General features: G+C 38.4%; 1 protein-coding gene across 1 annotated transcript in view; it reads right to left on the reverse strand.

The window, feature by feature from the left end:
• The window catches only part of LOC149141783 (adenine phosphoribosyltransferase 3-like), a 161,296-nt gene that overhangs the window by 44,483 nt on the left and 91,365 nt on the right, over nt 1-25,448 (reverse strand). The window contains exon 4 of the mRNA XM_089446205.1: nt 10,145-10,294. Within this exon, the coding sequence (XP_089302331.1) occupies nt 10,145-10,294 (150 nt within the window). The remainder of the gene's footprint in view (nt 1-10,144; nt 10,295-25,448) is intronic.

Consider the following 25,448-nt stretch of genomic DNA (forward strand, 5'->3'; position numbering starts at 1 on the left):
GTGAGAGCATCTATCTCAGCAGAAGTGGCAACACGATGACTAGCTTCCCTTTCTTCTTCTCGTCATCTCTCATCTTCTTCATCGGACATCTCGACAAAAAATGACCCATCTTGCCACAGTTGAAACACTTCACTTTACTCGAGTCCTTCTGCTTATCCTTCATTCGCGCTGCAAGTGCTATGTCATCATCTGAAGCTCTCTTCTTCGAATGAAGATCCTCGTCTCTTCCTGATTGAAATCGTCCCAGAGCCTATTCCTGTCTAGCAACGATCACTTTGATGAAGGGCTTCCATTCCTTGGTGAATCCTTTCAAGGCAATCCTCACCATATCAGAATCTGAAATAGTCACACTAACGACAGCAAGATCATATTTGACCTTAGACAATCTCGTCAAATACGACGTCACTCCTTCACCCTGTATCATCTTGGTTGACTTCAACTTATCCTCCAATACCAGTACCCGGTTCTCATTCTTATTCTGGAACAAATTCTGAAGAGTCATCCACATCTCATGTGCAATGTTCTTCCCGGATAAATGAGGTATTAGGGGATCCTTCACACCATCAAGGATGATCAATCTCGCCCTTGTATCCAAATCTTCGTACATTTCCAACTCCTTTGGGTCAGTTGGCTTCTTGACGACTTTCTCGGCAAACTCCCAAATCATGTTGACCTGTAAGACCAACTTGATCATGTCCTTCCATGGACTATAGTTGGACAACCCTTCCAACCTGTCCTCGTATCAGAGACTAGCATGTAACTTCGACATTGTAGTGAGCCTTTTACCTACAACGTGACCAACTCCCTCTTAAGTTGTACTTTCATTGTGCACTCTGATCATTCACTGTCTTCCAAAGTAGCTCAGACACGCTTTGATACCATGTTGAATTTCCATGATCTTGGGTCTAGGATAGAATCTTAAAATCTCTGACACTACCAAACCAAGAATCTCAACAAAAGCTACTTTGCACAATGGAAAATATAAAGCAATAAATTACACTGCACAAGTATAGGCAATTTTTTTCAAAATATTGTACAAATATGTACAACCCAATCTTCGTTATATTAAACCAAAATCTGAATAATACAACAGTCTATGGAATACAAGATACAATGACAATCATGTCATAAGCTCTATGTGATATCTTGTCCTGTCAGTCCTTCGCTCTCGTTCTGCTCTCTAGTTGCCCCTTAGTCAGTCAAAGAACAACACATAGTGTCTCTAGGAGGGTACCCACCTATCACTGTTGAAAGTCGCTTCTGCTTCAATGAACGCGGGTTAATCCAATCTGCGCTTCTAGGCTAGCCAACGCTTGAGCTCCAATTTGCCAATCTAGTAGCCTCTTTCGTCCATCAAAGAGCTACACATTAGGCTCAATCCTTCACCCAACCTTTAGCTCTCAAGTTCTCACTATGACTGCTTGTCGAGGGCTACTTTGGGCTATCAACATGCTGCCCTCCATCAGTCCAATGATGCCCAACACTTCACTACAAGATCTGCTCCTAGTAGGGACTTTCAACCACCAAGAAAATTCCTCCAAATGGCTCCCACAGGCTGCTACAATTATGTCCACACTTGGACCATCCACCTAGCAACAAAATCCCCTTGAAATTATCACCTAGCCCTGGTGCACTCTTTAAACAATCCAAGAGAAACTCATTAAATGTGCACATAGAAAGCTCTTAACCAATCCTCCTTATATAGGATTTTGATCCCATCAATACCTTGGGCAATTACTATTGTATTGCGAATACCACAAGCAAGGAACCAAAGTAATTTGTTGATGTCAATCTAGCCCACGTGCACATGAATTTTTTTAATTTTCTTTACTTACAAGCACGACCACACGCTCAACTCATGGCATTCTAAGTTGTAGTCACACCCACTATCCTTCCTCCATGCGGCTGAAAGCTTCTAGCCACACCATCAAGCCTTCCTCCATGCAGCTGGGGAAAAGCATAGGACAAACCCTCTCTTCTAATACCAGAACTTGCCAAAACTTCTTCCTGTTTTTCTATAAGACTTGCACACTTGTTTGTAGCCTCTATATTACCCTATGAACCTTATTCAAACTCATACAAACCTTAGGTATGCATATTGTTCTCACACAAAGTGTCTAGGCACCACGATAACGCTCAGAGTAAAGGTTGTCACTCTAATCCTTACCAATTCCGTTTAGACTCTCTCCTAGACAAGTCAAAGGGGGATAGTCCCTAAGGTGAATAAATAAGAATAGTCTGTGGAACACATGCTCTAGGAGACTAAAAGATGGACAACTTGACGAATGTAAATGGGTCCTGGTTAACTGAGATGAATAGATTAAACACTAGTACAACCAAGACACAACCACAAGATAGAAATGATTATAGATCAATCTTTTATATTCAATTAACCATAGACTAAAAAGAAACAAGTTATCCCAAGCAATTTATAAATATGGTGAAATTGACAATCATGATGATTAAATGTAAACGCCCAAAACTGCAATATATTCTAGCAATTAAATCCCAAAAACCCAAGTCAGAAAACCAAAAAAAATATAGATCTATGCACAAAAATTGTAGATCTATCAAATCTGAAGCGTATGAGTCCAACTCCGCTCCTAGATCTGATAATCTAAGGCTTTGAATAGCCAGATCTATCAATTTTCCACACAAAAAATTAAATTTTTAAATTTTAAAGGAAGTGCTAATTCAAAACCCTTCGTGAAAATTTCCATATCCAGGAAATTTTAAACCCTTGGACTGCAAACAATTTGAATAATATCCCTAAAAAATTATGTTGATAAACCCCAGAGATCCAGATCTTACCCTCCAGGGCCTAGATCTGGACTCTACACAAATTTATTCCTCAGTTCTGTAGCTGCACGACAACAAGAAAACACCCAAATGATATATACAATGAAAAAGCTACATTAGAAAAATAATTACAAAATTTACAAACCGCAGGCCCTAATCAACCAGATCTATCATTATGCTGCACATAACTTAAAAGATTTTTAAATTTTAAAACTGCTAACTCGAAACCCTCATGCATCAATAAAGCAAAAAATCTTATGATAAGCCCGTGATTAATTTCGTTGGGCTCTTCAGAAAACATGGATCAGGAGTTGGCTGGTCCAACTGAAAACTTCCCCTAACGCCCGAGGATTTAACTCTAGATTTCCTTGCAAAACTCAACCCAGCCATTAAAAATAGAGCAAGAAAATAATAATAAAACTTAGACAAATAGAGATACCTGCTATTACGTTCAAAATTTAAATTATTATTCAAACACCAGCAACTGAGCAAGATACCTGTACTCAAATCACTCTTCAGAAGCTATCATCAATGGATTTAGAAAAAATTATGCATGAAATAAAAAACATTTTACAGCATTCCCATGAAGAGTAACACCAGCAAAACTTAACCCCAAAGTCTTTCTTTATTATCCATAAAAAGATTACACGAGAGCTTCTTGCTAAGTACACGACTCAAAGGTCAGATCCATCGACTGAGAAATGACTTCCTATTTAAAGATAAATCCTCCAACGGCTAGTTCTAGTGATCCTCATCAAAGCAATCTCAACAGTTGATGAAGATTAAAATTTCTTTTAATCTCATCAGTCGAAATATTTAATTCTTGAGGAAATTCGAATTTTTTCAATTAAATGCATTTTAATTAACTCAAAAATTAAAAAAAATTGAGTTAATTTCCCCAATAATTTGACTTTGACTTAACCCCCAAGGATCAAAGGTTTAAAATCTGGCAAAATAATTAATTTAACTTAGTCCCGAGACTTTTTAAAATTTAATTTTTTAGGACCGACGAATTTCGCCTTTCGAGAATTTAAATTCACCTTGGACATAAAATTAATTAAATTTCTAGCTTAGGATTTAAATTAAGTTTTTGGCCAAAAAATTTAATTAATTAACCTATGGGGGGATAAATTATTTTTCCAACCCTTTAGACACTTTACATCATGATTTTCAAAATTTTTAAATCATAAGGAGAAAAACCCATTTGTAACAGGCCCTCACGAACCACCCATTTTTGTGACACAAATATAATCCAGCAGACCAAGCAATTTGTAATAAAATAACCTAACCAAATAGTTAGGATTATTCCCAAATCACCTTTACATAGACTCTATCTAAACACTAGGACTTGCCTAAGATCTTAACAACAAAATCCATTCTAGCTTTGGGGTAAGAATGGAGGAAAACTCTTCCGACCATCCAAGAATGGACCGGTGAGACAAAACACCTCCCATAATAGAGATTGTCACTAGAAAAGAAGGTTTACCTAGGTTGTTACATACATGACACAGATCTACTGAGATTATTTACATTATACACATGCAAAAACGGTTTACATAACATTTTCGAAATCAAGCTGATGATGGTAGTTGAACGACACAAACACATCGATCAAATGCTATCCCTTTTGCGAAAAAAGGAGGTGTACTGCTATGGGTCATTGGCACGTAGTGGTCAACACATACCAAACTTGCACATTAACTAACACATCAATCCTTCATAGACAACTATTGACATATAAACAAGACATGAACAAATGATCAAATAATCCTCCATACAATCCTACTCTCTTCTTTTTGCACTCTACACTAGCAAACATCAATGTTAGTTTGGCATCAATGTAGGTTGCCATCAAGGACAAAACCAAAGCCATAATGCCAACATCGAGGTTTTAAGGGACCCTGTTTTTCTAGGGTTGATCATCTATGTATGCATTGGTCTAGTCCAGATCAAGGTGCACCTGCCTTCACCACATTGTTCTAGTATATAGAGTTTGTCGATGTCCTTGGCTTTGGTGCAGTATCTCTCAAACAACTATCATGCATGGCAATCATTTTTGACAACTTTCACATTTCCTGAGGTTGTACACATTGCCCAACAAAAAGTGGCCCTGGTGGTCAAAAAGTCAACTTGCTCTCAAAATGTTCAATTTGATGAGAGGAGCCCATGCCATGTTGAATTTTTCTAATCAAATGTGACAATGTGTAGTTACAGCGTGGTCAAACTTGGTCAATAGGTCAAGCAGGTTTTTAAGGGGCAGCATTGGGTAATATGATGCACGTATCAAGTCAAAATTAGTCTACTCAATGAGAGGAAACAAACCCATATGTTAGATTTTCCAAATCCTCAAGGGCATTAGAGATAATCCACTTTGGTGTGATGATGTGGCAAGCCAATTTTCCAAGGGGCATAACAAGGGGAAATTTTGTCAAAATTTGATATGTATGTCAAATTTATCTAAATAACATGAGGAAAAATAATCATTTCTCGATTTCTCCAAATTCCCAAGGACATTAGAGATCCAGTAAAAGGCATGATGACATGGCAGACAATGATGGTATGGCAACGCAAGGCATAATTTGGTCAATCATAGCAAAAACCCAAACGAAATCAAGTAGACTAACAACAAACCCAGGTGGAAAAATAGGCAAATATGTCAAAGCGTTGGAGCACTAGAAAAAGGAAATCAAATTCAAGCTAGTAAATAAAAGTTCAATTCAAGCTAGTCATTTGAGACACCATGGATCAAGTAGTTCAGTAATGGACCAAGCAAGTTGTAATGTTCCTAACTAGGAAAAACAGTGATATACAAGAAATGAACACATTCAACACCAGAAATGGGAAAACAATCAACATTCATCCATGAAAAACACCATAGATAAGAACCGTCTGAGCCATATTATTAATTTTTCTTGGAGACAGTACAATGGTGATGGAAAGTGCACTTGGACTCGCCCCAATTGGAAAGCATGAAAAAACCCAGGTGAGCAAATATCAGCCCCAAATGCTACACAACTATTGCTCCAAAGATGTTCTGCGATGCCTAGAAATCAAGTAGACTAACAACAAACCCAGGTGGAAAAATAGGCAAATATGTCAAAGCGTTGGAGCACTAGAAAAAGGAAATCAAATTCAAGCTAGTAAATAAAAGTTCAATTCAAGCTAGTCATTTGAGACACCATGGATCAAGTAGTTCAGTAATGGACCAAGCAAGTTGTAATGTTCCTAACTAGGAAAAACAGTGATATACAAGAAATGAACACATTCAACACCAGAAATGGGAAAACAATCAACATTCATCCATGAAAAACACCATAGATAAGAACCGTCTGAGCCATATTATTAATTTTTCTTGGAGACAGTACAATGGTGATGGAAAGTGCACTTGGACTCGCCCCAATTGGAAAGCATGAAAAAACCCAGGTGAGCAAATATCAGCCCCAAATGCTACACAACTATTGCTCCAAAGATGTTCTGCGATGCCTAGAAATCAAGTAGACTAACAACAAACCCAGGTGGAAAAATAGGCAAATATGTCAAAGCGTTGGAGCACTAGAAAAAGGAAATCAAATTCAAGCTAGTAAATAAAAGTTCAATTCAAGCTAGTCATTTGAGACACCATGGACCAAGTAGTTCAGTAATGGACCAAGCAAGTTGTAATGTTCCTAACTAGGAAAAACAGTGATATACAAGAAATGAACACATTCAACACCAGAAATGGGAAAACAATCAACATTCATCCATGAAAAACACCATAGATAAGAACCGTCTGAGCCATATTATTAATTTTTCTTGGAGACAGTACAATGGTGATGGAAAGTGCACTTGGACTCGCCCCAATTGGAAAGCATGAAAAAACCCAGGTGAGCAAATATCAGCCCCAAATGCTACACAACTATTGCTCCAAAGATGTTCTGCGATGCCTAGAAACTACACTACCTACTGGAAAGGAATGGTTGGAAACTCCTCTTCCGATGCTTATAAAATGTTGCAATTTTAGCCTCCGGCTCCTCAACCAAAACCCAAAAAGGGTTTGGCCTAAGTCCACACCTCAAAATTCGGCCTCCAAGCCCCACGTCCTCCTCAAAACGTTGGGAAGTACAACCTGCCTATAACTTGCTGGAAAAGCCCTCCAAATCACCCCAAGATGCTGAGATGTTCCCCTCTAAGGCTTCCTCTACTTTTCCCGACAAATTCCAGCTCTAAAACTCCTTCCACCAATTCCCACGTGTGCCCAATAATGGCTCCCTGCGCAAGGCCAAGTGACTGCAAATCGAACTACCCAAATGTTGCAATCTCCTGCGCCAAAACTCTCCCCAAAGGTTGATCCTCCACTGAAGCTCCAACGCCCAAACTCTCCTTGCAAATGTTGCCCGGAAAAACCTCCAAACAACTCCTGCATCCTCCAAAAACACGCACTGGTTGAGCCAAACGCTGAGTAATGTGATTATGAAACTCCTTCAGCTCTCCTCCAAGATAGTACGAATTGCCTTCCTAGGGTGGCACTCGAAGTCCCCCAAAGAAAGGTTGAGTCTCCCGCCTAGAAAACTCGGTGCTAAACAACTGGTAACTTGGCTAAGCAACTCGAGCAACACAAATGAGTTCGATAGACAAATGATGCCTTGAGTTGGGGGAGCTCCTCTTACTTATAACTTTGTGGGCCTTCCTTTCCCATGTGGGCCCCTCTCCCTAACCATTCGACTTCCCCTCCAAGGCAATTTGAATTTCTCAATGGACCAAGTGCATTTTTCCCCACATGGGTGGCCCCCACATTCCACTAATGATGTAATTTGGCCTCTTTTCTCCTAAGTCCCTAAGTCAAAACTAGATGGGTTCCAAAGTCACCAAAAATTATCCAAAATTATCCAAAATTGTGGGAGATTAAAACCTGTAACAAAATTCTTTAGAAAGGGACATGACAAAAGTAGCCATTATAAGACAAATTATTTCTCTTAGTGACTAAGAATTTCTTCCGAGGCAAATAAGTGGAATCTTTAACTATTATTATGTATTTTTTTTAACCACATCAGGCTATGAGCAAAGAGATTCACGGACCAAATTGGAAAATTTAGTCCAGCTAACCCCTTGGAGGTCAAAAAAATATTGTAATGAAATATTTTAGAAGAAAAAAATTTCTGTCTCCAACATGTGGATGACTAGTAAAAAATTCCTTTGAGAAGAGTCCAATTAGACATTAGCTAGCCGTTATCTAGTCGTTGAAAGGCTAGCCTCCCTTCTTTGTATTGTGGTTGTTGTCACATGAGATTAGTGCCATCATTTTAATAAAGAGCTCATTTTTTGTGAACTTTTTTGCATATATTTTTATGTTCATTGTGTGTAATAGATTTAATTTGTATTTTCTTTCTTGATCATATTGCTCTCGTGATTTTAATCTAATAATTTCAATAATAAGTAAAACCACAGAGCTGTTAATAGGTTGAGCTATCGAGGGGCTACTTAGTCACATGGAGTGGGAAAACTAGGGGAAAACCCTGCTTGGATTTCTTGTTTTGCGGGTGGACCACTCCAAGCGACTGGACCGTTCCAAAGGGGAGCTTCAAACCGTGCAACTTATTCATCACACACTCAATCTAAAGACCGAAGACGCCACATCAAAGGGGGCCACTCCTTGTTCCGTTTCAACCATAATGAAGTTATTAAGTCAATAGTGGGGCAGCTTCTCGTAGAGACAAAACCCGCTCATTGATTTATCAGCAAGATCGATTTCAGGTGTTCTAGATTTCACACTCCACCAAGAGTGAGGTAAGTTGGACACAAGGTATTAATCCAACAAACATTCTATTCTTTAAAAAGTTCCAAACCTTTTTATTTTTCTACATTAGTTTAGGATTGTATGTACTTGCTTATTTTAATTGATTTATCTTGCAACCAAGCTAAAAAATCCCGGAGAAATTTAATTTATTGATAGATCTAAATCCAAAGGGAGATGCATGTTTTATATGATATATTTTACACTTGTATCCAGTTGATATTTTGCATATCTAATCGTAAATTAATATGTTCTTTTCGATCCTACAGAGGTTGATAGAAAAGTTCAATCAACAATAGCTGGAATACACGCTAATGTACAAAAAGAACTACGCTAATGTAGAAAAAGAACTCAATCGAGAAAACAAAGTAAATGAGAAAATTATTGAAGAAGAAGACTAGAATAAATAAAAAATAAGCAGAATATAAAGATTGGAGCAAAAGGAAGAAACAGCTTGTACAATATAGAGTTGAGGACACTTGCACAAGCATGCAGAAACAAAACAACTTTTTGAATTGATTTCAAGTATTCTAAGCCTAGCTGAGATATAGATCAACAAGAAATAGAGGTTATAATTAGGGGGGAAATATGGAACATGTTAATTACTTGCAATTTTTCTGGAGTTTGCATGTGTTGCATGTAGAGTCTAAATTTAAGGAAAAGATTAGGATGCAAGAGCTAAAATTAGTGTGCCTATTGTTAACATACCAAAGATCCTTCTAGAGGATCTCTCCATAAGAATTTGTGTCTATTTATTCTTTTGTTCCCAAGAAATTCAATCGATACAAATTCCTGAGCCGCAGTTCTTTTGTGTTAGTATTTTGTGAGAATTGTGAAAGATTTATGTGTATGTAGCTGCTGTAGCAGTGTGCTTTTCCTCGTCTGTCCATCAGTGTTTTTACCAATGGATGCAATAGTGGCGTCAGGCATGCAATATAATACATAAGAACCATGTTTTATAAGGGAGGGAGTGTATAAGAAAGTGTATCTGCATAATCATGACATAGCGTTTTCCATTCTGCAAGAACCATGTTTTATAATGGAGGGAGTGTATAAGAAAGTGTATCTGCATAATCATTGCATAGCGTTTTCCATTCTGCAAAAAATATCTCAGTTGAAGAAAACGTGGCTAATTCAGAAAACTTTTAGCAATAATGACATAGGAGATGTTTTGTTGATGCATTTTGAACTATCCAATATGGTTCATCATCAGGACAAGATGGAAAATCAGATTCTGAGCATATAATTAAATAGAACCGTCTCTACATTGCTCTCTCTATTTAATCGTATGCTCAGATCTGATTCTCCATCTTATCCTGATGAAAAACAACAGGGAATGGTTCAAAACGGGTCAACGAGACATCTCCGATTATTGCAGAATGTTCTCTCAATTATTCAAGTATAGATCACAGAAGCCTAAATTCGAAAAAGAAACTATTAAGTTTTAAAAATGAAAGTTGTTTTTAATGTGTATGTGTCCATGTAATACTTGTTTAACAAAGTACGTTGTTTCACATGTATATGTGTCCATAGTATTCTAGTTTAACAAAATACATATATAAGAAGAATTCTAACCCAGTAACTTGATCGCTGCGCATAGTGTTCCCCCCGTCGCAATCACATCATCAACAATAAGGGCCCGTTCACCAGGCTGGACTGCCCCAACATGCATCTCAAGTCGATCTGCCCCGTACTCTAAAACATACTCTTCAGCAATGACCTCACCTAAAGATTGTACACGAGCAACAATAGGATCACCATATATCCATGAATCATGTATCCAACGATTTACATTGCATAATCACTCTACAAAAATTAGACAAAGACGAAAACTGAGAAAACATTATCGTGTTCTTTGAGATAAAAAACAAACAGAAGTCTAGAGCTATCCTTCCGTTATGTGAGAATAAATTATAGTAAAGCTTGGCGTGCATGATGATCAATTTAAAATTTAAATCAGTTGGGCAACAAACATCATGTCACTGCCATTGCACCATTGACCTAAGATTCATGAAAGCTTTCTTTGCAGACTTGGGAGCTCTGTGAAGCAGTTTTTGTCAAAAAGCAGCATCAGCAGAATAGGTGGATGCTATGGGTTCCGAGTGACGGAAAATATTATCCGCATTGGTTAGGAACATGGCCCAATAGCATTTGATATCAAGAGATATGAGTAGGTTTATTTTTGCATTGATATCATACGAAAAGCTTATCCATTAACTTAACTCGTTTCCAAGTGTTATCCGGGTCTTTCCAGAAGTTTCATGCCAGTACACGATGGATATTGGGAAGTAAACAAAGATATTAAATTATTCTAATTTCTGTAATTTACTATGCTTCAAAGGCTACAGTACTTATGTAAGGGATCTGTAGTGATTCAACTTCAATAAACTATGTAATAGCTATTTTAACATGAAATTATATACTTTATGTAAATGACAGACTACAGTACAGACTCAGAAATTTTACAATCAATCAGAATACAGAAATCAAATTGAATATCAAACATTTGAATCTATATTGGATATTTAATCACTGATGCCATGGGTGCATATACTTTTACAGTGGGTCATTTAAATTACTAAAACAAGCATTATCTATGCCTAAAATCAATAAAAGGTACAAACCATAACAGGGTAATAGTCTCGCAGTTTTTAGAAAACATAGGCCCACTTGATTAGAAGAGCTTTATAACATCATTTATTTATCCTGTAGCCTTACAAGTTCAAACCGTGATAGAGTTATGGTTGTTGCTAGTTCATTAAATGATATTACACTTGAATATGGAATTTGTTCCCATTACCACATTAGTAAGATGATTTTAGGCCTACTTGAAAGAAAGTGCATCTTAACATTGTGTAATATTCCTAATGGAAATCAACAGTAAATAGTAAATACCAAGCAATGAACTATGAACAGAAAAATGAATCCAAGCCACGAACACAAATTAAACACACAATGAAACCATCAGACTAAACTGAGCCATTTTATTAAATTCCTGGGAGAGAGTACATATATTGAGCTGAAATGATAGAAGCTGGGAGAGAGTACATATATTGAGCTGAAATGATAGAAGCTGGGCTTGCTAGGCCAGCTGAGCAAAACCCAGAAAAGATAGCTCAAACCCAAGTGTGGAAGTGTCCTCGGAGTGATCTGTGCACTACCCAGAAATAATTTGTTGTTGGCTGCTCGCCGAAAAGCTGATCTCAGGACCAAATACTCCTCGGAATGCTCTGAAATTTTAGCCATGGACTCCTCACCAAACCCACAAAAACCCAAAAATGGTTTGGGCTTAATCTAGATGATGAAGAAGCCCTCTCCAAAAGGGTGCAACTGGCTCTCGGCTGGGCTATATATTCTACTAGAATTTTGCCTTATGGCCTCTCCTTCAACTACCCACAAAAACCCAAAAAAATATTCGGTTGATTCCAGCTAACCTGAAAGCCCCAAATAGTGTGAATTATCTGCCCAGGCTGGTTATGCGCTCTACAGGAAAATATCTACTATGCTGTACCCAAATCCTCTGTTAAAGTACCATGGAAATCCCACACAAAATCCCCTCCAGAAACTACCTTTTTCAACAGTCCAATCTCCTCCTGAAACTAGCCTCCCTCTGTCCCTGCGCAAGCTTTCACCAGTGAGCTTTGCGCATTGCCAGAAAAAAGAATCCGGCCACAAAAATAATGCTAATCTCCTGCCCTGCTAATCCACTGCAAAGTCACCCGCATGAAAAGAGCAAACCACTTGCAAAATAGTCGGAGTTCCAACCCACAATAGTTGATCCTCCAATGTATAAATTGAACTGCCTCTGTTCCTAAGGAGTACCCAGAACTGGGTGAACACCTGCAATAAGCTCTATGGAAATTTGAATTGGACTCCTCAAATTCCTCACTAGGGAAACACTTGAAATTCTCTGACATGAGGGTCAAATTTTGCTTTGAATTCCTGGTGCTAAACTCCACTAGAAGATGAAATGTAAAGTGTAATAATCGAACATTATCCACAAAATGAGTCCATTATCCTTTTATATTTTCTCTCAATCCTTCTAGACTCTCTTTTAATATTATTTTATTAGTGGGGCATTTTCCACTTAGTGACTTTTGTCGTCATTTTAATAAAATAATAATTTGTCTTTCTTTAATAAACTATTTTTTCTCATTTTAATAAATTATTATTTTGTTAGCATTGTCCAATAAAATATTATTTTGCCACACTTCCTCCCCTCCCCCCGGGCACCCCCCATTTTACCAAAACTGGGCAAACCCCTTAGCAATTTTGCACGCACAGAATTGGGAATATTACACATTGTCTATTATCCAGTGGTTGTTATACAACAAACATCCATTGTACTTATTAAAAGAAAATGTTTGTTTCAGAATTACAAACGATTAGAATGATTCCCTAAATTTGCTCGATATATTGAAAGAACCAACTTCCCTGAATAATGAAAAAACCAATGGGCTAAAGTGAAAAATTTAATGATCACCGCTCAAAGCAAATTCAGAAATTTCTCATCAACACTGCAATTCTTTGGATTCATTTTTTATGAACTTTCAACCATAGGTATTGTTACTCGCTAAAAGTGGGTGATCTCATGGAAGAATTTTTCTCCTAGATATCTCTTCAGCCAACAGCCTCTGACAACCACCAATATAGCCTATTCTGCTATTTGATCTTTGCTCCCTGCATCAGTCATATGTCCCCCTGCCCATTTGTTGAAAGCATATGTTAGAAGGGGGGCAATCCAACCCAAAAGGTATGTTTTTCATTGTGCAATCGGGTGCTTATGCTTGTTTTTCTTGGGCATCTTGGGCGTGGATTATTGCATGACTTGGAAGAAGGATAGACTTTGACCACGGTTTTGTTCCCTCACCTTAAATAGGCGGTTAATTCTCAATCTTAGTCCAATGGGATCTCCCCTATTGGCCTGTGGTTTTAGGAAAGGCACTACTTGAGAAACCCAGATTTACATAGCATGGTCTCGTTTTCTCGTTCCACAATTTTCACTCCCCTCCGCACATTACAAGCCCTATTTCATCATTTTCCTTCTCTAGGTCCACAAGGCAGTCCCCCTCCCCTTATCCAGATATCTGGGTCAAGCCTGGAAATGTTGCCTCGGAAGTTGACGCAACTAAAAGAACATTAAAAGCATATCATGGCCACGAGCAAGAAACAAAATAAGGGAATATTATAAAATGCAAAAGATGGTCAAGACATTAAATATAACATGTGGGAAAAACCAAACATGAACTCTACCCCTTATCATGGCCATCACCCTGGTTCCTAAGGACCCATGAGTCCCCCCACATCATTAAGGAACCCATGCACATCCCAACCCTAGAGGGTGATGGATTGCCCCACCTTAAGGGGGTAATAACTGCTTCACATCATACACAACATGCTTTAATTCCCCGAAGCCCCAAGCAGCAATACAAAGAAAAAATCAAGAAAATGCAAAAGGTAAATAAAGAGGGGTGGAAAAAAAACAACAAGACACTAATCGAAGCCGTTGGTGTCAACTTCAAATCTTCTCCATACTTTTCTTGTTCTAAATTCCAGTCCCCTTGAATTGGACAGTTAGGCTAAAGCATAGAGAAAATTGCATTATAGGAAGAACTGGTGGATTCTGAGAACAAATACCTCAAGCCTAGGGTCTTATCTACAAGACCTTAAATTTTGACAAGCATCCCCTAGGTTTTCATCCAAAAATCTCGTGCCCTAGGTGTGCCCTAGATGGGAAACCCTAGCTTATATTTCCTTGAATTGGGGACTTCCTTGAGGGTTGTATGAGCCTAGTACTCATTAGAGTAAATCACAAGAAGCCTTTTATCCTCCTTGCCTTGACCTTAGAAGTGCTACTTTCCACGATTATTCATCAAACCCTAGGTCTTGCACAAGTTTCTTCTAGGTCTGTTAGAGGAAGCGAAATTCCTTTGAAAGCCTCATATTATCTCCCTAGGCTTTCCTTAAGAGGTCCAACAATATCACCTAGCACCTTGAACCTTAGAAAGTCCATCAAAAGGTGATTATCATCCTACCGAGACACCTTCCATCGATAAAAGTCCGTAAAGAGCAGGAGACGTCGACGGTGGTGACAGCAGGCCATTCTCCCATTGTTATCACTTGGTCTAGCTCTATGTCCTATAAGATTCCCCTCCGTAGGCCCTGCTAGATTTTGTGCTTGTGGAAATTCCTAAGACGAAATTCCTACTACAACAAACTGATGTTACTTCTCCTACTTGATTAAATCATGCAAGTTATTTACTGTGTTCTACGGTAAATATCAAAGCAAATACATATGCAACCTTCACTTAATTAACATTTATGCGGAAACAAAATACTGACCAAGAAAGAACAATACAACACATAGGACACAGTGATTTTTGGACAAATAGCCCTCGAAAAAACCCAAAGCGGGAAAACCAATGCAGCAGCTCTAAGGGTTTATTATTATGCAGGAGAAATTCTAAGTACAATTCTAGGATGCTCAACTAGCAATCCGATACAGAGAGAATATTGAACAAAAGACTGGTGAAATGATCTCACCCTGTCATTAGAGAATCAGTGATTGATCCTGCTACTCTGGAGGCTCTGCGTCACCCTCTGCGTGGCCTCTGCGCAGAACTGCGTCACCCTAGGCAGCTTCTGCGTCACCCCTCCTGGGTATTACGCTGCCTCTCCTCTGGATCCTCTGTTGGTTGAGAAATCGACCTTCTGCCTCCCAGACTCACACCCCGGCTTCTGGCAACTGAACTTCAACTTCCCTCAGCAAGAATTCGACTTCTCCTCAATGATTGTGCTACCTCTGTATCAAAACTGTGTAGGCCAACGCTAGCCTTCCTCTGGACGTCTTTTTGTTCTCCCTGTGCCTGATACTCTCCGGAAATTCCTTCTCTCGGATTCTCACTGCCCCTCTGCTGCAAGATCTCCTCAATTGATTTTCCCCCTAAGAACTTCTCATTTCAGAAAAGCGATTTTTTCAATCTCTCTCTGTGTTTTCCAAATGACCTCAAGCCCCTTCTTATATCTTCCTGATGGACAACAAACGGCCTAGATTAAAACATAATGAAAGGCTCATATCATTTGTCTTGATCCATGGCTTTTTCTAATAGATTCACCCCTGATTAGATTAATACCCATTAATATTATAATTATCCTAAGTTTAGACTTAGGAACCCCATTAAAAATATTAATTATTTTAATAAAATGACTTCTGGGTGGAATTTCCCAAAACACTTTCTAGGTTCTTTGGAATACATGTGCCCAAGCCTCTCTGCAAAATTTGAGGCTTAGAGCACATCTGATGCTACCCCAAATCAACAGTGGTAACATTTTTGCCGTTGTTGCTAGGCATTGTTGGTTGGTAAATCTCATTATTTCAACATCATATTAGGTGGTACATACTCCCATCCACAAATCAACGAGGAAAAGCTTAAAGGGGAATCACATGAAGTTGTGTTGAATGCAAAGAATTGTGGGAGATTCAAAGGAGTGCAATACTCTTGGAAGAAAGATAAAGAAGCTTCATCAAGTTCTAAGCCATCAAAGGAGAAGGATCCTCCATAATGGGAACCCCCAACGAAGGATTCCCCCAAAAGGGATCACACCAAAAAGGATACTACTAAAAGGGAGCCCAAGCACAAAGCAAAGAACAAAGAACTTGAGCTAGACATTGATGCAGGCGTTGCCATTAGTAAGATGAGTATGCAAGTTCCTATTAAGGAGATTGTAAAGATCCCATCCCAAAGAAGACAAGTGAAGAAAGCCCTAAGACTTCATGATGAAGACCCACCTATTCGGTTGCAAAATATTCATTGCACTAGGAACAATCCTGACCATGACCCATTCTTGGTGACTCTAGCTATGTTAGATTTAGGGACTTCTTCATAATCGTATGTTAGATTTAGGGACTTCTTCAAATATTATGCTAATAAAGGTCATGAATCAGCTCAAATTATATATTACTCGACCTTATAAGAATGTGTGGTTTCGATTCTAGATCCATTCCTGTCCATGGCCTTATCAAAGACCATAAATTAGCCTTGGTTGTTAATGAAGATATCTCTATGCTCATGGACATTGTTGTTATTGACATACTGGGCGTATGGGGAATGTTGTTGTCTAGAAAGTGGGGCGCTTCTATAGGTGGACAAATTCAAATGGATTTATCATATGCTACCATTCCCCAACCTGATGGGACCCCATTCATTCTTTATAGGGAACTTCAATTTCTAATTCATGTTGAGGATCTTGGGCTTCTCCCATATCTTAATACCCCCCCTAAACTTAAGAATTTGGATACCTATTCTCCTCCCCAAGGAGTGTGTCTCCTTAAAAGGCCTAACCCTAAAGAGAATAAGCTTAAAAGAAGTGGGTGCATAAGCCAAAGAAGGAATTTAAGGTTAGGGAAGTAATGTTAGTTGATAAAAACCTCGTGCCTATCAAGATCCATGGTAAGGTTGGTGAGGGATACTATTACATAGTTAGACTTGATGATGAGCTTTGGCCTAACCTCGTCAAGGCTAGTCACATCACCCCTTTCCTAGATACTTGACATTGTATATTATGCATGTTAGAGTAGGATGCATTGCATATTGATTTTGCATAGTTACTATCATCATATCATGTTCTCATGCTAGAATAGGTGCATTTAGAATAGATTTGCATCTTAGATTAGATTTTCCTTTTTGTATGGTTTATTATTTTGATGAAAACATGGGCGATAAAAGTACACCTAGGACACATGCTTCCAACATTGTTTGTGATGTGCAGGATACAGGTTTGTGGTCCCAAAGGATTGTTGGTGTTCTTATGACCTCCCCATTTGAGTACATTGATCATACATTCTAGAGAGAGCTCAAGTCCCAGTTGGAGCCAAATGTTGCCCACTTAAAGTAGGTGACCCCATAGAAGAATTTGTTTCCAAGATATCTCTTCAGATGGCAGCCAAAAGCCCTTGAGAGCCACCAATGTAGCCGATATATTGTGCCATTTAATCTTCACTCTCTACAGCAATCACATGTCCCCTTGCCCATCTATCGAGAGCATATGTTAGAAGGTGGGAATCCAACCCAAAAGGTATTTTTTTCATTGTGCAATTGGGTGCTTATGCATGTTTTTTTTGGGCAAAAGGAATGGGTTTGACTGTGTTTTTGTTCCCTCACCTTAAAAGGGGGTAAATCCTTAATCCTAATACCGTGGGATCTCCCCTATTGACCTATGGTTTTAGGAAGGGCACTACTTGGGAAACCCCGATTTTGGTAGCGTGGTCCCATTTTCACGTTCCACAATTTTCACTCCCCTCCACACATTACAAGCCCTATTTCATTATTTTCCTTCTCTGGGTCCACAAGGTACTCCCCCTCTCCTTGTCCACATACTTGAATCGAGCCTGGAAATGTTGCCGCAAAGGTTGATTCAGCTAAAAGAACGTTAAAAGTATATCATGGCCACAAGCAAGAAACAAAAGAAGAGAATTTTATAAAATGCAAAAGATGGCCAGGACATTAAATATAGCACATGGGCAAAAGCCAAAGATGAGCTCTACCCTTTATCATGGCCATCACCCTAGTTCCTAGGTTCCCATGAGTCCCCCCACATCATTAAGGAACCCATACACGTCCCAACCCCTAGTGGGCAATGAACTACCCCACCTTAAGGAGGTAATAATTGTTTCACATCATAAACAACATGCTCTAATTTCCCAGAGCCCTAAGCAATAATACAAAGAAAAAATCAAGAAAAAGCAAAAGGCAAATAAAGACGAGTGGAAAAAAAAAGGTCAAGGCACGAGTCCAAGCCTTTGGTGATAGGAATTCAAATCTTCCCCATATTTTTCTTCTTCTAAATTTCAGTCACCTTGAATTGGACGACTAGGTTAGGGCATAAAGCGAATTGCATTAAAGAATTCGTCGATTCCAAGAGCACATACCTTAAGCCTAGGGTCTTATCTAAAAGACCTCGAAGTTTGACAAGCATCCCATGGGTTTTCATCCATAAAATCTCATGTCATAGGTGTGCCCTAGAAGGGAAACCCTAACATTTATTTCCTTGACTTGGGGACTTCCTTGAGGGTTGCATGAGCCCAACACTCATTGGATTAAATCACAAGAAGCCCTTTTTCCTCCTTGCCTTGACCTTAGAAGCACTACTTTCCATGATTATTCATCAAACCCTCGGTACTGCACAAGTTTCTTTTAGATCTCTTAGACGGAGCGAAGTACCCTTGAAAGCCTCCTATTATCACCCTAGGCTTCCCTTGAGAGGTCCTACACTATCCCCTAGCACCTTAAACCTTAGAAAATCCATCAAAAGGTGATTATCATCCTACCTGGAATCCTCCCATCAATGAAAGTCCGAAAAGGGCAAGGAACATTAGCTGTGGTAACAGTGAGCCATTATCCCATTGTTATCACTTGGTCTAGCTTTATGTCCTATAAGCTTCACTCCTTAGGCACTACTAGATTTTGTGGTAACATGGATGAATCTGAAATATAAATTATAGCAATATATATATATATATATACAAAAATTGTACAGAAGATGCAACGGTATAATATAAATTATAGCAATATACACACACATCGTATATTTACAAAAAGTTGTACAAAAGGTGGAACTGTATAATATAAATTATATTAGTCTATATATGTGTGTGTGTGTGTGTTGTACAAAAGAGGCAAGGGTATATACGACGCAAATCATAACCTCTTCCTTAAAGCAACTAGAGCAAAAATAAAAGCAAAATACTAAATTGGATCGAATGCATGACTAACTTTTATCAAAAGAGCCTCTTCATTGAGGAGTTGATGGCGAGCCTCATCCCACCACATAGAACAAAAGGAAGCAAGACAACTAACCTCAAAGGAAAAAGCAAATTTGCATCTAATCCTCCAATGAATAAAATAACGCAAAGATAGTCAAACAATGCCAAACTCCATAAACCACAAGATGAAACTAATAGCAACAATTCTCAAACAATGCAGACTGCCAATGAATCTTAACCCTAAAACAAACCTTAATACTAATCCTCAAAAGACTTCTAACACTACTTGACAAGCTAACACTCCCAAAACATGTGCTTAGCTATTTGTAGATGATAACAACATGAACAAAGGCCATTGAAGAACTCACTCTTGGCCACTTTTACGACTCCCCCTAATACATCACCAACCAAGCAAAAATTCTCAACCTGTATAAAAGCCAAACTGACCAAACACTCTGTAATACCTCCAATTTGACCCCCATAATGGAAATATAGATATGTGCATATGATGAAGGGATAATTGTCAAACAATGATGTAATATATAAATTCCACATTAACCGATAATAAAGATACATCAAAGGCAACAAATGGAGAAGGATGAAATACATGGGATGCTATGATTCCACACGAGAGAAAAGAAAGTTGTCTTAGGGACCTAAACAAAAATAATAATATTTTATTCCTACATCCAAGTCTTATGACTTGTGTATCTTAAGTCATATCAACCTCAGAGATCGATGTGATTCTTAAGAAGACATGTGGCTAAACATCAGCATGCTAATATAACCCTTTTCCCTCTAAAGGGAACTACTTCCAAACCACCCTCTTCAAGGTGTAATGTTGCACCTCAAATGAGCTTGCTTGTTCATATCTACCTATTCACACTTGATCTTCTAGTTCTTCCATCATCTATCAAATCATCCAATCTTACATCATCCACGAGTTCTTTCAAATGACCCTACAATGGCATATCAACTCCTATGCCTTTTCGACTTAAATGATATGTGTTCCCACATAGGGTACTTCCTCTTTATTTCAGTCAATGTGAAAGGATTTCAAGCACGAACTTCTTATCTAGAATTGGTGTGGTTTCTAACCTCGTCGTGAAAGTAATAAACTTTAGGTATGATCTGATAACATGTCTTAACTGAGAAGATTTTATCATTTGTCTTGTGTGACATGGGGCACAAAATTGTCCTTAAATAAGTGTCTTGACTCATGCCAGATTGTACTACTAGTGATATAGACCATACTTAACACTTTCCATCATTTCCCTTACACTACCATCTTATTCATAAAAATATTATCACTACTTATGTTAGATTTATCAAATCTCATCCAACAAGGTCAATAAAACAAAATGTAAGCCAAAGTCAAATAAAACTAAAAAAAGCTAGAGGTGAAAAGCATGTAAAAGAAAAAATGGCAAATAATCAAGTTAAACATATACCACTACAATAGAAAGGCCCACCCGCTAAACTCCTATGCTAAATATATATATATATATATATATATATAAAGAAAATGGACTAAAAAAATCAAAGAAAAATATAACAAAGGGTAAGAAATAAGCAATCAAAGTGATAATTCAAAGAATAGTCTGCCTCCCAAAAGGTTTACATGAACAAATTGAGGATTCATAGATTTTTAAAGCTAGATGGACCGATAAAAGACCTTATACATCATTAAAAATAACTTTGAGGGTCAAAACATAAGGTTCCATTCCCTTTTTCCCATAATTAATCACCACTTTTACCAATCTTTAACCAAGTGACCTAAGAAATACTTTATGTCGTAGAAATTAACACATATAATGACGCTGAGAGTGTCACGCCATTGTAAACTCGGGCAACCTATAAAATTAACTTATGATGTTGTTAGAGGAGATCATTTAATGTGCATTTCCTAATGACTTCTTTTGAAGCTTAACTCATCATTATGGATGGGGCACCCACATTGGAATTTGTGCTTTATGCCTCTAGATCCATGTACCTACATTGGGATCCATTACCTATATGAAACCATATCTAACTATCAAAATTGGCAACTAGGGCCAAACTCCACATGGGTCATATTATTTATGACAGCTGATATTTTATTTGGATTCCTCTCTCTAAGAGGTGTAGGATTGATATAAAAATCATCCGATTCTGACATGTACAAATGAAGTTATGAATTTATTTTGATTATGGTCAAATTGTCAAGGTCAGCCAGCAAACTTATGTAGGCTCAAAAGCCCAACAGTCACATCTATTCATCCTCAACGTTGCATATAAATAGAAGGTGACTTAGCCTCATTTGGACACACTCATCTTTACACTTCTCTCTCTCTCTCCTCGTTGATTAGGTATGGATTTTTGGGCCTCCCTCTCTCCACATGTTCGAAATTTCAGGAGAACGAAATTTCAAGAGGCTGAAATTCCAGGAGACCGAAATTTCAGGAGACCGAATTTCTAGACAGTTTCACCAAGCGTTGACCAACATGCGTTGACCTCCTTTGACTGTGTTTTTTTGAGAGCTATCTCTGTTTGAGCACGCTGCATTTTTGGGTACAAAAATCGAGGCTAAATGTTGATTGTTAACCAGCGTCCAATGCAACTAAGGCTAACTGCAAGTGGGTTGTTTGACCAAACTTTGACTGGGCTGAATTTCACTGTTTTGAGGATTGTTTTATCTTGCTGTTTGGAGGTTGAAGTTGAATAAAGTTGACAGATTTGCTAAGGGTCAAATCTGCCATGTTGACCAACGTTGACTTTTCTAGTTAGGGCTCTTTTGTTGCTGTTATAAAGTATTATATTTGTAAATTGTACTATATCTCTCTGCTGAACTATTGAAGACTAAATGAAGATTTGATCAAGGGTTTCCCCACATTGGGGTTTGTCCCTAGCTAGTGCAACATCTTGTGTCCTCCCTTCTTGGCTTGTCGTCTACTGTTTATGTTTATGTTCTATCTGCATTTTACTATCATCTTGATGTGATTGCTAATATGAATATTGATACTAGGCTGATAAAGAAATTGAAGTAAAATTGTTATAAAGCATAGAACATACCATTGCTGCCTAAAATTAACATGGTATTAGAGGTGAAGTGAAGACAAAGCCCAAGCAAGAGTGAAAGAGCAATCACCAAAGACAGTTGGACAAGGACAAAAGGTTCAATGGGTTCCTCATCCTACTTCCCGGCTAAAGACAAGCTCCATGATAAATCTGACTATCATGGATGGAAGATGTCTCTTGATTTGGCCTTGGAAGAAAAAGGAGTGATGGACATTGTGCAGAATAAAATCCCTGAACCTCCTTCAAATTCACCAGCTGCTACGAAGACCAAGTACAATAGGGTTGAAGTCAAAGCAAAGAGGATTATCAAGGATTCCATTGACAAGCATCTGGTGGCCTACATCTCCGAATTGAAGACCTCCAAGGAGATCTACGACAGGTTGGTCAACATGTTCAAGGTTAGTAATGTTAATCAAATTCTATTTCTCAAGAATAAGCTGAAGGATATTAAGAAGGGCAAGGACGAGGATATTCAATCCTATTTCTTGAGGATTACTGAGATCAAGAATGATCTACTCTCGAATGGAGAAGTCATTCCTGACCGGGAACTTACTCTCACCACCCTTGGAGGACTCCCATCTGAGTGGTATGTATTTAGAACCACCGTCCTCAACAATGATCGAATTCGAGGGTTTGAAAAATTGTCGAGATGCATTCAAGAAGAAACAAGAATGGTGGAGCAAGAAATGCCTTCTAATAGAAGCAACCCCATTGCATTCTCTGCTCATGACAAAAGGAGAAATAATGCAGGGTCTAAAGGTCATTTCCATGGAAAGCCTGGATCTATGGGAGGAAGGAAAGGCAAGAGATTTGTTTGCAATAAGTTTGGCCACTATGCAAGGGAGTGTCCAAATAGAAGGGGCACATCGCATGATGATCACAATCATTCTAGGGGCAACTTCAACAACAACAATCAAAGGAATGGCAGGTCCAATGGCAAGGAAACAGGAATGCAGAACATCAAGGAAATGGTCGACCCTCCAAGAAATCAAGGAACTCCATGTATGGAGAATCAAATGTTGTTAACAATAAGCAAAAAGAGTATTATCTTATATCGGCCCTCTCCACTGCCTCTCATCCGGACACTTTGGGAAATTGGCTATTGGTAGTGGTGCCTCAAGGCACTTCCCTAGGTACAAGGAAACCCTCTCCAATCTGATAGAAAAGGAGACAAACTTGGAGATCATCCTTGAAGACGATGCCACCTATCTCGTGAAGGGAGTAGGGAATGTTACCCTTCAATTCAATCAAGGTAACACTATTCATTTGCAAGAAGTACTATATGTACCTGAGCTCAAGAAGAACCTAGTATCCATTTCAACCATGGAGGACAAAGGATTCAAGGTGGCATTCATCGATGGAAAGGTACGTGTCTGGAAAAGAAATTTTAAAGATGCTTTTACTCTTAGGTTCAAGGTTAACACTTTGTATCAAGTTGGAGGAAGTCCACTAGGAGGCATGACGTGCAACACATCTCTACAATCTGAACTATGGCAATTAGGAGGCCGAAACTTCAAGAGACCGAATTTATGGACAGTTTGACCAAGCGTTGACTAGCATGCGTTGACCTCCTTTGACTACATTTTTGTGAGGGCTATCTGTGTTTGGGCAGGCCACATTTCTAGGCACAGAAATCGAGGCTAAACGTTGACTATTAACCAGTGTTGACTACAACTAGGCCTAACCGCAGGTGGGCTGTTTGACCAAACTTTGACTAGGCTGAATTTCACTGTTTTGAAGGTTGTTTTATCTTGTTGTTTGGAGGCCAAAGTTGACTGAAGTTGACCAATTTGCCAAGGGTCAAATCTGCCCTATTAACCAATGTTGATTTTTCTGGTTAGGGCTCTTTTGCTGCCGTTATAAATTATCAGATTTGTAAATTGTACTCTCTCTCTGCTAAACTATTGAAGACTAAACGAAGATTTGATCAAGGGTTTCCCCACATTGGGGTTTGTCCCTGGCTGGTGCCACATCTTGTGTCCTCTTGTCTTGGCTTGTCTTCTATTGTTTATGTTCATGTTCTATCTGCATTTTACTATCATGTTGATGTGATTGCTAATCTAAATATTGATACTGGGCTAATAAAGAAATTGAAGTAAAATTTGCTCTAAAGCATAGAACATACCATTGTTGCCTAAAATTAACACTAACTACATTGGGATCCATGCCATTGTTGTTGGGATCCGTGCAAGTACATTGATACTTGTAACAATGAAGTGAGCAATAACAACGATGCAACATCATCAATGGGGCACCCACATCAACATTTTGTTCATTTGTGAATATATGGGTCATGCATGAGCCACTTAGAGGAATATTCTCACATGTGTGGGCAGTTAAAGGTGGCTTACGAGGTAATTTTAACACATTTCGAAGGTGACCAACTTCAGGAGCGCTCATATTTTGATAGAGTGCCCCAATTTCTATAAGGTTAATGCCATTGGATGAAGAATGGCCACGAGATTTCCCAAATGGGGTTATAATAGAAAATTAGGCAAAATTTCACAAGTCAAACATTTGCAATTAGTTAAGCATTTTCTGTTCATAAGGAGGACGCCTCACTTATGAGTGTTTGTTGTCACAAATTGAGATATTTTCCAATAGTTTGACTTGGGAACATGTTATTGAGCTCATGGTTTTTACCTAGCACATAGTATGAGCTCATGGTTTTTTATGAATGGTATTGAGGAGGCGTCTATCTGTGAAAATTCCTTTAAATGTGGCAGCTAGAAATTCTAGACTAGAACTTAGTATTAGGGATGAATATTTGAGAGTTTTACCTCCTTACTTTGATTTATGTTAATAATTTTAGTGTTTCCATTACTTGGGCTAGATCTAGAATTAGTTTAGTCTTTTTATGAGTTTTGTATAGTCCAAGTAACCTAGCTTGATGCTCATCAAGCATTCTCTAGGAGATGTATGGCAACTTCAACATCAAAGAAGAAAAGAGCACCCGCTGAAGGGATGGATAAGATTCCATGCCCAATGGTAACATTTGGTTTTTCTCCTTTATTCTCCAACCATCTCAAATTTTAATTTTCCCCTTTTCCCTTTTCGTTT

Source organism: Pinus tabuliformis, chromosome X, assembly GCF_031772625.1.
Source record: "Pinus tabuliformis cultivar Carrire ecotype Pingquan chromosome X, CPIR1, whole genome shotgun sequence".
NCBI lineage: Eukaryota > Viridiplantae > Streptophyta > Pinopsida > Pinales > Pinaceae > Pinus > Pinus tabuliformis.